Source organism: Gymnoscopelus braueri, assembly GCF_963280865.1.
Source record: "Gymnoscopelus braueri genome assembly, chromosome: 15".
NCBI classification, from domain to species: domain Eukaryota; kingdom Metazoa; phylum Chordata; class Actinopteri; order Myctophiformes; family Myctophidae; genus Gymnoscopelus; species Gymnoscopelus braueri.
The window spans coordinates 15,418,579-15,430,360 of record NC_137620.1 but is presented as its reverse complement, the minus strand read 5'-3'; the positions used below and the strand labels follow the sequence as shown (position 1 = coordinate 15,430,360).

Below are 11,782 nucleotides of genomic sequence, written 5' to 3'. Positions count from 1 at the left end.
TAGGTAGAATTAAAGTTCGGTGTGACAGCACCCTTAAACACAATTAAACATACCAGCTTCGGGCATACAACAAAATAATTACAAAAGAAACTGCTCGCTTAGGAACTTGAATCGTTTGTGATTAACAGGACCTGTTAAAACTTTATTCATGCCCAACACAGGCAAACAACACTGAACAGCACAGGCAGGCTACACTGATATAAATATTAAAACATCAAGTGCATCAACTATATACAAGTTTTTATATACAGAGGTCTTGGCAGGGTTTCACTCTGGGTTTAAAACGCCTTCCAAACAGTCCATGGACACCACTGGAAGAGTTGCCACTTGAAAGAAGACCCTGATGAAGTTTATACACACACACACACAGATTAGCTAATTGGTCTCAAATGAATCTCTTGAAAGTGTTATTAACACATTAAAAGCGGTTACACACCGGCGAATATGCGAATATACACAAACTTCGGACTCGTTCCGAATAATTAAAAGACGCTTTTTCGCTCGCTTTTTAGCTCCATGTAAGCTTGCATTGACTTTATAAGGTTTTAAAAAAAACGTATTATTCGCATGAAAAAAATCTCCCCGGTGTGTAAGGACCTTAAGACCGGGAACGCATCTGTGTCATTTTTTTTTATTTCTGTGGCTAAAATAGCAGATATACTCATAGTTCATAGACCGGCACCGAGTGACGCTCTATGAGCTTGTATATCTGCTATTTTTGAAAAATCTTGAAAATGTGTGCACATTTTTGAATATATATTTTTTAAACCAAACATTTGTAAAATATTTTGTCCCGGAGGCCCGAGAGCAAAGATTTGCGTTACAAATGTTCGCTTTAAAAAAAATGTGCCTCAGCGCCACTTACTTGTGTGCGTATTTACTCCTGATGGCCTTCAGTTTGTCATCGGGACTCGCACACAGCATGGCGTGGAGTTTCCTGACTACAGGGGCCAGATCTGACACCGTGTACCCTGTGTGGAACTGCAGGATGGGGGACTGGAAGAGAAAGAGAAGGGAGGGAGAGACAGAAAGAGAGAGAAAGAGAGCGAGAGAAAGAAAGAGCGGGAATAAAGAAAGAGGGTATAAAATAGATGAGTATAAACTCACTCTGGAAGCCCAGGTTTGCTTTGATAGCAGCCATAAGTTCATTTGTATTGTTTAGTCTAATGCCTCACGCCTTCCTCTTGACAATACAACACTGATTCTCTGTGGGGTTCAGGTCAGGCCAGTTGGCTGGTCAGTTAAGCACAGTAACACCATGGTCAATACAGCAGTTACTAGTAGTTTTGGCACTGTGGGCAGAATCAATTTTCAGCTTATGTTCCCCATCACACAAAGATTTGGCAGACCCCCTGTAGCTACTCTGAGGACCCCCTGTTGCACACCCATGCTATAGACACTCACCCATCCTCCAAGGTCTTTGGTGACCAGGGCAATCAGCAGACAGGCTGATGCCAGCCGGGACCCCCTCTCCGGTACCATGTCCATCTCTTGCAGGCTCAGTTCACACACGTAGCGGGCCAGTGTCAGGGTCTCCATGTCTGCACTCACACACTGCCAGAGGGGAGCGCACAAACAAACAAACAAACCAATAAGCAAACAAACACACAAGGACGTGAAACTCGTTGAAAGTATGCAAATCAAATGCAAAAAGTCTCACTAATTGCACAAACACTGTGCATGACGTGACCAAAGGACCTAAAATTGCTGTAAGCAACTGAACACTAACCACTACATTACTAACATCAACTATCTCACCCTACCCTTTACCAAGCCTTATTCAGAAACTAGGACAAATTTTACATTTGTGCAAAATCAGCAAATACCTCAAAAAACTACTTTAACAAAGTCTTCTACTTTTGTATGTTTAGAGCAGAGAGGGGGGGGGGGGGGGGGGGGTAGTCGTGCGGTAGTCGCACATCAGGTGTGGATCCCAATCGTACCAAAACACAGAAGTTGATGGCAGTCAATGACTGCCTGCTATTTATATTTATATTATCTCACTACATAATGTTACATTATTGACCTAAATGGCATTATATCAACAAGGATAGGATGATTCAAAAAGTTTATGTCTGTATCAGAAATGACTTTGGACAGGTGGAAAACTTTAGTTAAACTTGCTGAGTGACGCACTACTTTACCTGGGTTACATCTTCTGATAGTTGTACTTGAAGTACTTGAGTAATTTAGACCACATTTAAGTCAAGCAACAGTGCTTCTTCTTGAGTATGATTTCTTTCCCCCCCTGCCAACTCCAACTACTGGAACTCTTACTCTAAGCAAAACTCACCTCTAACTCACCATAACCTTAAGTCGTAGCCTTAACTCAACACTAACCCTAAAAACACAAGTCATAACCGTAACTCACTCTAACTATCCTTAAACATAAACACCATAACTCAAGTCTAACTTTACCCCTAAAGATTCTAACCCTAAACCTCTTCATCTCAAAACAGCCCTGGAAAGTGAGGACCAGCAAGACGAAGATGTCCTTTCCAGAATGTTCCTCATCTTTCGATCCATGTAAGGACAAGGGACTCAAACTTTCATTGGTGTGTCGCCAAGGTTGCGCTTAAACCCTAACCTTTAACTTCACAAAAACTATGCCTAAACCTAACCTTAACCTCACAAACACTATGCCTAACCCTAACCTTAACTCTAACCTCACAGAAATTATGCCTAAATCTAACCTCAAAACCACGTCGACCTGGGCGAAACACCAGGAGAGTCTCCCGTATGGACAACAGGTACTAACAAAGACCGGAAGCAAAAAATCTAACACACACACAAACCTTGGCATAGCGCCTGAGGAAGCGGTAGGGGATGGGGATGTTGATGTCAAATCCCAGGGTCTTCATGATGCTGCACTCCATGGTGATGAGCTCTTCTCTCCTGTAGGCGTCGTCACAGATGTAGAGAAAGTCGTCCATCAAGGGCGGGCTGCGTTCCTGGATGATCAGTGAACAGCAGATGGTGGATTATCATTTTGAAATCGTACATCTGGTCCAGTAATTGCTGTGCGTCAACAACCAAAATTCAGAGGAAAGGGGTACATTTAGGACAGAAGCGAGAGGGAGAGTGTGCAGGGACGCAAAGTAACAAACTTCTCATTTTGGGCATGTCAAATAGGTGACATTTTCATGGGTTGCGAATAAATATCCCTTTTTCTTCACGCAAAAAAAATATTCAAAAATTTCCAGGGGGGGAAAAATGAACTTTTTTAAGAAGTAGTTAAAATAGCCGATCTACAAGCAACGCGTTGTGAGCTTGTAGATTGTCACTAGTTTGGGCGCCAGGGAGACATAATATTTCTCTTTTGGGTCCTCGAGCTAGAACGTTTGGGAACCACTGCTGTGAACCAACAACCCTGCCTCATTCTCACCTCAAACTTGGAGGCGATGAGCATGGTGGTGGAGCCAATGAGCTGCAGGCTCTCTCTGTTGACAGGGCTGATGGACAGGAAGTGGTCCGTCAGCTTCACAGCCAGGTACAGGGTCTCGTGGTTCAGCTCAAAGTTCTCCTGCAAAAGGCACACGTTTTGTTTAAAAAAAAACATGCTGATTCTGCATGAAGTTGATGATATTCAGCAGCCAGTCATTTTACAGTAATGTCACAAGTAATTACGTCCCACAGTAAACATCATGCATGAACCTCTAGATCAGAGGTGTGCGACCATGTGTTTTAGATCAGGATGGGCCTTAACCCATTAAGACTTGAGGCCGATTCTACAAATGCCTTCAGCCCCAACATAGGGCTGGGTTAAAGTACGTTTTGTAATAATAATCTACAGTAAATATACAAAGTAACTTGTACTTCTTTTTTTACACCACCACAATGTTTATCATCTTTCACCTTTAGTTAGGCAATATTTGCCTCTGACATCATGTACTGGAATATAAGTAAATTATAGAAAAATGGACATGTACACAAGTAAAAGTACCCAATTTATTTTTACTTAATTACAGTTCTTTAGTTACTTTCTCCACACACACACACACACACACACACACACACACACTGTGGGAGTACAAATCTAAGTAATAAATAACATACAGTTAAGTACAGGCAGATGAGTGTTGCAACATGACGTGCAATCACCACACAAAAGCACACATAATGCTTATAAAACCAAACACCAAAGGAACACAGTAGAATAAAGCCCACCTGCACTTCCACCAGCCAGTCCACCAGGATGGCTCTCATTCCTACGTTCAGATTGGGCTGCATGGACATGTAGTCACACAGGACAAACTTCTCCTACAGAGAGGAACAGAGGGAGAGAAATCAATAAATACAATAATTTAATGGATTTATATACATGCAAGGACAGAGGGATATTTTTTACTTTGGAAAGAAATTTGAGATACGAGTTCTCGGTGTTAAAGCATATGAATTTGAGAGAGAGATGGAAATGAAAGAAAGAGCCAAACAGGAAGAAAGGGAGAGAACAGAGAGAGAGAACAAGAGACAAGACAAGATGTAAATTCACTGAGAGAAAGAGTGGATAAGAGAGGGAGTGAGAAACAGTGCAGGGAGGGAGTGCAGAAGAGACAAACAATATGAAGGAAAAACAAATAGACAAAGGGAGAGAACAGAGGAAAAAGATACAGGTCAGCACACATAACATTATTATTATTTGTTTTATTTTATTATTGTTTTATTATTTGAGCATTCACTTTGATATGTGGCATCTGCATCTCTAATAAACTGTAAAAAGGAACACATTTCAAACAAAAAGTACAACACAAATATTTCCCTTTAAATAACAAGCTGTGTGTTTCGTTTTTACGGCCTCACCTCTCTCTGTTTGAGGTAGTCAAAGATGTCCACAGCATACTCCGGGGACAAGAAAATGTCATCCTTGTTCTGGGAGTCGATGTCGAACTCCTCCGGGACCTATTGGGGGAGGAGACGGTGAGGAAGTGACTGACTGTAAAATATGCGTTCTCTGCTATTGTCCTGTTTGTTATGCTCGTATCCCGCCGATAAAGCACACTGAATTGAATTGAGACACAAACTCAGGGAGGGTAGTAGTGATGAATGGATGTGTGTGACAAGACAGTGCTACCCAAATATAGAACAAACATGGGAAAATTAGCATTCTACTACTTTACCACCAAAATGGGAATCACTGTTTTTTTTAATAACTAACCTGAAACACTGTCTATCAGGAGAACACAAGGGGAGGTAAATGCATTTTCCCATACAAAGGAGGTGTCATTCACTGCTGATGTTTTCCCCTTGTACATAGTGTTTTGTATTTGTTGATGACATGTATTATTGTGTTATTTTTTTATGCCATGTTGATGAATTGAATATATAGGACCAAAATGTAAACAAGTCCCCAGGACTTTTTTGTGTTATCCTTTTAGCCTTAAAAGGACACGTCCGGACTAAATAACATATACCGGTAGGCTCATTTTCCTACTTACATTGATCCCAAATGACTGGCCATGGGGTCTTTTTGCAGAATAACCCCTGTAGTCCTGTTTCACCTTCAGCCCTCGTAGCATAGAGCAGAGCCCATAAGCATATCGCTACTTACTCTATTTGTTGCTGTCAAAGTGATTTATTAGTTGTCATTACACACGCATCCATGCCTTGGTTGTCCCACATGAGCCACCGTAGTCTGCAAAGCAGATGTTGTGCCGTTTTGTGTTTTGCCAAGTCCCGGAAAAGACGCGCTGTGATTGGCCAGTACAGTCACTTTGATTGGCTCACCCCAAAACATGGATTCACGAGACTGTGGCGGCTCATGTGGGACAACCAAGGCATGGATGTGTGTGTAATGACAACTAATAACAGATTCATGAAAAAAATAAATCACTTTTGACAGCAACAAATGGCATAAGTAGCAATATGCTTATGGTCTCCACTATCTATGCTATGAGGGCTGCTGGGAACTGATGGGGAAACTGAACGACAGGGGCAATTCTGCAAATAGACCCCATGGCCAGTCATTTGGGATCAATATAAGTAGGAAAATGGATGTTATTTAGTCCGGACTTGTCCTTTAATGTCTGACTGTTCTTCGTGTACATTTCTGACTAATAAAGTATTCAATCAATCAATCGACAGAAGAACCGAGCATTTGAAGAACAGACCAGCATCATCTAAAATTGACTGGATGAAAGGTAAAACACATGTAAAAGAAATGTATAAAATAATGGAATATTCAAGGTGACACCACTCTTACAAACAACATGGATAGTAAGATCAGAGTTGAGGCGAGAGAGACAACAGGGAAACGGAGTGAGATGGCTGTGACTCACATAAACTAGTGGTTCTCAAACTTTATTTCAAGGACCAGTTTGGTTCTCTTGAGTCTTACAGACCTGTAAGGGCCTGTTTGGCTCCAAACTATCAATCATTTAGCTGGGGACCCCCTCAAGGAACCCCGGGGTTCCCTGGAGAGGACCCCACTTTGAGAACCACTGACACAAAGAATAGAGACTAGAGAGAATGTGAGATGCCATTACAGGCACAAACAGTAGCAGTCACACACACACACACACACAATTCCATTACCTGTCGTCTCTGTAGGTGCAGTGGCAGCTTTTGGCCAGTGGAGGGAGCAGCAGTAGCCACCAGCTCTTCTACTGTGGCAACTACCACCTCCTCTGCGACCTGTACGTCAGAGGTCACGGAGGAACAGCTGAGGAGATCGGTATCGTCAGTGTTCACCGAGGACGAGCGAACAGTCTCCTCAGCGCTCTCCTCAGAGGTCAGGGAGGACGAGCTGGCCTCACTGCCCTCAGAGGAGGACAACCTGGGGAGGACACTCTCCTCAGCGTTATCCTCAGAGGTCAGGGAGGACGAGCTGGCCTCAGTACCCTCAGAGGAGGACGACCTGGGGAGGACACTCTCCTCAGCGTTATCCTCAGAGGTCACCGAGGACGACCTGGGGAGGTGGGAGAATAACAAAAAATAAATGCGTTTAGAAATTGAGTCTAAAGTGGTTACAAGGCACTTTGCAGAGTTATGTCTTTTGTGCCGTTACTTAGCACATAAAAGAGGACATTTTAAATTATAGAACGTCGGTTGGACATCATTAGCTATGAGGAGAGAACAGCACTGCACGTTTTTTTTTTATCTACAAAGCCTTACTTAAGAAATTGTCTAATAATCTTACACAAAGCTTACACTTGGTTGAGTTTGCAATCACCATACCCGCTCACAAGATTACTTGGTTTCCCGCTGTTATATCTGAGCTGGGTAAGACTGTCTTTCACTACTATGCCACACACACACATGTGGAACTGTGTACAATCAGTTTTAAAGCTTAATTTCACTTGATCGCTTAAAACAGTCTGAGAGAAATACTCTGAGGTCTGACTCTGTCTGTACTGGAAATGTCTGTTATCTTGTAAAGTACAAGATTTCTTTAATTTTATGCTAGGTTTCCTGTAATCAGGCCAGGGTGTCGTTGGAAAAGAGAGCTTGCTCTCAATTGACCTTCCTGAATAAATAAAGGTGAAATGAAAATGACTGCCATGTCAAAATGTCGACAGTACAATTACACAAAATGTTCTTCTAGAGAATACAGTTGCGAATCATGTACACAAAGCTAGAGAGGGGGGAAAAACATGTTTTATATTCAAATTCCTATTGTAATTCAGCTACTGTCCCCATTTCATTAACTGCCTTCTGTTCACAAAGGGAAGATGGATGGACTCAATAAAAGAGGAAAGAGGAAACAGAAATGCGGGGAAGAGTAAGGAGATGGCATTTAATTTAAATTAAACAGGGAAAGTTAAAAGGAGGAGGAAGCCTTACTTTTTCAGGTTATCCACATTCTTGGCAGAGACAGAGGTAGCGTTGTTGTTCGTAGATGTAGTTTTTTTGACGGTCTTCTTCTGTGCATCCTTCTTCCTCCCTGGCAGACTGATGTGGACCTTGTGAGCCTGTGGACAGAGTCAGTCTGATTAGGGCTACAGGACAGGTCATAACACACACACACACACACACACACACACACACACACACAGGTTTGCATTACTATACTTGTGAGGGCATCAACGTTTCAGGATGGTGGTTTTATGAATGCCAATCTACAAGCTCACAACACGATGCAGCTTGGTTCACTTGGACACTGGCGAGTAACTATGGTATAACTCCAACCTCAACCCCTAAATGTCTAATCCTAAACCTAATATTTTCCTAATTGTAACCCTAACTCCCCAAATCATTTCTCTTCTGAGGACCAGGAAATTCTCCTCACAATTTATATTTCTCAAATTCTACTACACATATGGGGACATTTAGCCCTCACAAATATAGAAATATGAACACACAAATACACACACACACACAGGAGAACTAAACTGAGTTCAAATGGAGAAAGCTACAGTGCGGCTATAGTGAGGTCAAATCACATCAATATCACAACCACTTTCACAGTAGTTTGGAAAATGTCAGGACAACGGTTAAACACCATATCGTGTACGTTTCACACAGAGGTGAGGTGGAAGGGTGCATGTGTCACACAGCTGTCAATGGTGTGTGTGTGTGTGTGTGTCAGCAGACTCAAAAATGGGAAACATCTGTATACTATACTGCACTGACACACACACAGCTTGCACAAAAACAAATTTCACCCACTTCTAAATATGTGATGTGACAACATAGCTGATTCTGAGACAGAGTGCAGTGTGCCAAGCCGAAAAGTGGAAGGGATAAAGTTAGTCACTCTTACACTTTAACTAGATGCCTCTCTCTCGCACACACACCACGTGCATGTGAACAAACACACACCACGTCTGTCACCCGGGTGAGACTTGATACATACACACTTACGCTCTTCTCCCCGTCGTCACGCCGTTCAGACAGACACTGACTGACAGCCTGTCAGCAGGGGGATATAAACCATTAAATAAATAAGCTGGTAAATGTGGGGTTTCTTGCAGGAAGAAATGTAAGTCTGTCTACTAGGTGCTACTGGAGTGGAGAGAGGGGTGAACCACTGCACGTGCAGTCGTTCGTCGACTACCCTTTTTCACTGACGAAAACTAAATAAAAACTAAGCTATGACTAAGACTAAATAAATTGACAATTTTGTCAACAAATAAAAACTAGACTAAAATGTTAGGGAGGGACTAGTGGAGAAGAGATCCAGTACTGTAGAACTAAGACATGTCATTTTATGTTTGGTTGAGCTTGGGTGTTGCGCTCTGAAAATAGCAGATCTACAAACTCACAACGCGTCGCAGCTTGTAGATCGGCTATTTTCAGCATGCAACCAACGACGCCATCAAGGCCCGCCAAAATCTTATGCTATTTAGTCGACCAAAACTAGACAAAAACAAAAAAAAACTAAATGGAATTGTATTCAAAAGACTGAGACTAAATAAAAATGTGCTGTCAAAATCAACACTAGTGCAAGCTGGGGCTGCACAATATGGACAACATTTCATACCTAACCAGTGGTGCAGTGCTCATTGCAATGCACGCGGTACCAACGGCGTCCCACCAGTCTTTTAAGCAGGAGCACACGCACGGATGTGCACGTGCGTGCAGACGGGAACGTGTTGCTCGATTCTCGCGCCAAGTACCCCCACCTGGCTACTTTGCATAACAGTAGGTCATGTGTGCTAACATCCATGCATGATAGCCTACACCTCTGTAGTAGTAGCGTATGTAGATTAGTTGTTGGTAGACTAGGAAAACAATAGCCAGCAGCTAAAGGCACTTCACACCCCGCCCGTCCAACACCTGTCTGATCTCTCCATGTGTTGGTCTAGCGAGGGCAGTGGAGTGGAGTGAAAGATCAAACTCGCTTCACAAGCCAGGAGGATAGCCTGATCTGATCAGTGTCGATCTTCGTTTTTTTGTGCATTCCTATTTCCTACCTTTCTTTCTTAGGTTCTACAAATCAAGGCATTCTTGACAAAGTTACAAAGAAAATTAAAACTAAATAAAAACCAAACAAAAAATAGCAAATTCCTAACTAAAACTACTTCTGCACACGTAAACCTAACTAGAATGAATGAAACATCAAACAAAAAAATGGTATTGATCCCAGGCGATCCAGTTATAAAACATAGTGCAATATTTACATTGGTGATGTCCACGAAGGCTGTCCTCTTCTTTGGAGCCCCCTGAGGGGGAGAGGATGACCTCTTGGCGTGGGGGGCGTCCTCCTGTAAGACATATACAATCACACATGAAAAACATTGAGCTTCACATCAAACTCCTAAATGATGTTTCACATAAAATCTATACCATCTCTACACAGTCAAATCCTGTTCATTTATCCATTTGTAACATACAAATATAAATGAGTTGGTTACATTTACACTCAAGAGTCAAATTAATACCCAAAATGTAAAGTAACTAAGTACATTTACTCAAGTAGGTACTGTATTTAAGTACATATTGAAGTACAGTATTTCCAATGTTCTATACTTTTACTCCACTACATCTCAGAGGCAAATGTTGTACTTTTACTCCACTACAACAATAATTTGAAGACGGTGATTTTAATTATTATTACAAAACATACATGAACCACTTCAGCCCATTTAAAAATAGCCAATCTACAAAAATAGCCTATCTCACAAATGCATCTTGACCTTGTAGATCTGCCATTTTCAAAAGATTTGTGAAAACTTGTGAAATTGGACATTCTGCATAACGAGTACTTTTTACTTTCAGTATATTTTAATACCAGGTTTGAATACTGGACTTGAACAGAGCATTTCTACATTGCAGTATTGAAACTTTTACTTAAGTAAAAAATTTGAACACATTTAACACCACTGCTGATCATTGAAGCTTGGGAGGGACCCCTTTGACCCCCTTCAGGATACCATGGACGACGGTTGACCTCTGATTTAAACGGCCCCATCGTCTGATCCCATGCATTACCTGTTTCTCGGTGTTCCCTCTGTTGTTCAGCTTGGGTATCTTGCTGCCAACGACCGTGGTGGTCTTCTTAATCCGTGAAAGCATGGCTGACTCTTCTCTCTTCCCAGATGATCTCAACAATCAATTTGTGTTTCCCCCTGGGAGTAATGTCCTGTGAAAGGAAAATAAGAGAACCAGGCGGGTCAGTTAGAAGAGTGCAGCAGGGATCCTTTCCCCCCCCCCCCCCAACTAGTTTAGAAAAGAACACCAAAGAGCGGCTAAAACGCATGCATATGTCGTGCATTAGCATTACAACACGGCATCATTGACGATATGCAAGGTTGTTGTTGCAACCGTTGCATGTCTCAGTGGTTACAACCCCCCAGTTTCCACACGTGAATTTAGAAGTCTTCTTCACACGATCGCATTAGAAAAAAACACGTTATAAATACACACGCAAACCACATCTTACCGTGATCTGCGATTCCCGTGAGCTTACAGGTTCGTTTACCGTGTCTGATGGCAGTAAACAGCAGTTTTCCCTGGTAGTTTTCTCTCTCTCTCTCTCTCTCTCTCCACTACCAACCAACGGACACAACACAACAGAAGAGAGAGCTGAGAGACGGCGCCGTTGTTGGTTCCAAATAATGCTGTGCGTCCTGCGTCTGGCCTGATTGGTCGGGTCCCCACCGCTCCCAGCCTATCAGCGCGCTGCCTGGGATGCCGGCCGTTAGGAGTCTGCGTTGCCATGTCTGCGTATTATAAGCGACTTTGGGCTTGTTTATTTGTTCGTTTATTATTATTTTTTTGGGGGGTTGTTTCTATGAAGTGTCGTTGTTTATTTGGGCTTGTTTCGTAATGTTGTTTAAACCCGTGGTTCTCAAACATTTTCATGTGAAGGATACCCAGATTAATATGTATTTGTCCACGGACA

General features: G+C 42.3%; 1 protein-coding gene across 4 annotated transcripts; it reads right to left on the bottom strand.

Moving 5' to 3' along the window:
- Positions 1 to 238: 238 nt before the first annotated feature.
- Positions 239 to 11,420, bottom strand: ccnb3 (cyclin B3). Of its 4 annotated transcripts, XM_080451353.1 has the most exons (13): positions 11,321 to 11,420; positions 10,870 to 11,020; positions 10,059 to 10,142; positions 7,780 to 7,907; positions 6,854 to 6,904; positions 6,532 to 6,772; positions 4,801 to 4,899; positions 4,168 to 4,260; positions 3,386 to 3,523; positions 2,796 to 2,951; positions 1,405 to 1,554; positions 866 to 996; positions 239 to 340 (listed from the first exon to the last, which is right to left on the bottom strand). In XM_080451353.1, the coding sequence occupies exons 2-13, from the start codon at positions 10,951 to 10,953 to the stop codon at positions 268 to 270; spliced, it is 1,428 nt and encodes a 475-aa protein (XP_080307479.1). In that variant the 5' UTR covers positions 10,954 to 11,020; positions 11,321 to 11,420; the 3' UTR covers positions 239 to 267. The 4 variants fall into 4 exon arrangements, with proteins under 4 accessions (XP_080307479.1, XP_080307477.1, XP_080307478.1 ...); XM_080451351.1 differs by having other exon boundaries at positions 6,532 to 6,904; XM_080451352.1 differs by lacking the exon at positions 6,854 to 6,904 and having other exon boundaries at positions 6,532 to 6,823.
- Between the last annotated feature and the right edge of the window lie 362 nt (positions 11,421 to 11,782).

Bases quoted from the DNA above. Each gene is read 5' to 3' on its own strand.
- ccnb3 (XM_080451351.1), bottom strand. From the start codon at position 10,953: ATGCTTTCACGGATTAAGAAGACCACCACGGTCGTTGGCAGCAAGATA. The intron at 6,905-7,779 runs GTAAGGCTTCCT...CCACCTCCCCAG, and splicing joins AATGTGGATAACCTGAAAAA to GTCGTCCTCGGTGACCTCTG. The intron at 997-1,404 runs GTGAGTGTCTAT...TTTCTCTTCCAG, and splicing joins CCAAAGACCTTGGAGGATGG to TCCCCCATCCTGCAGTTCCA.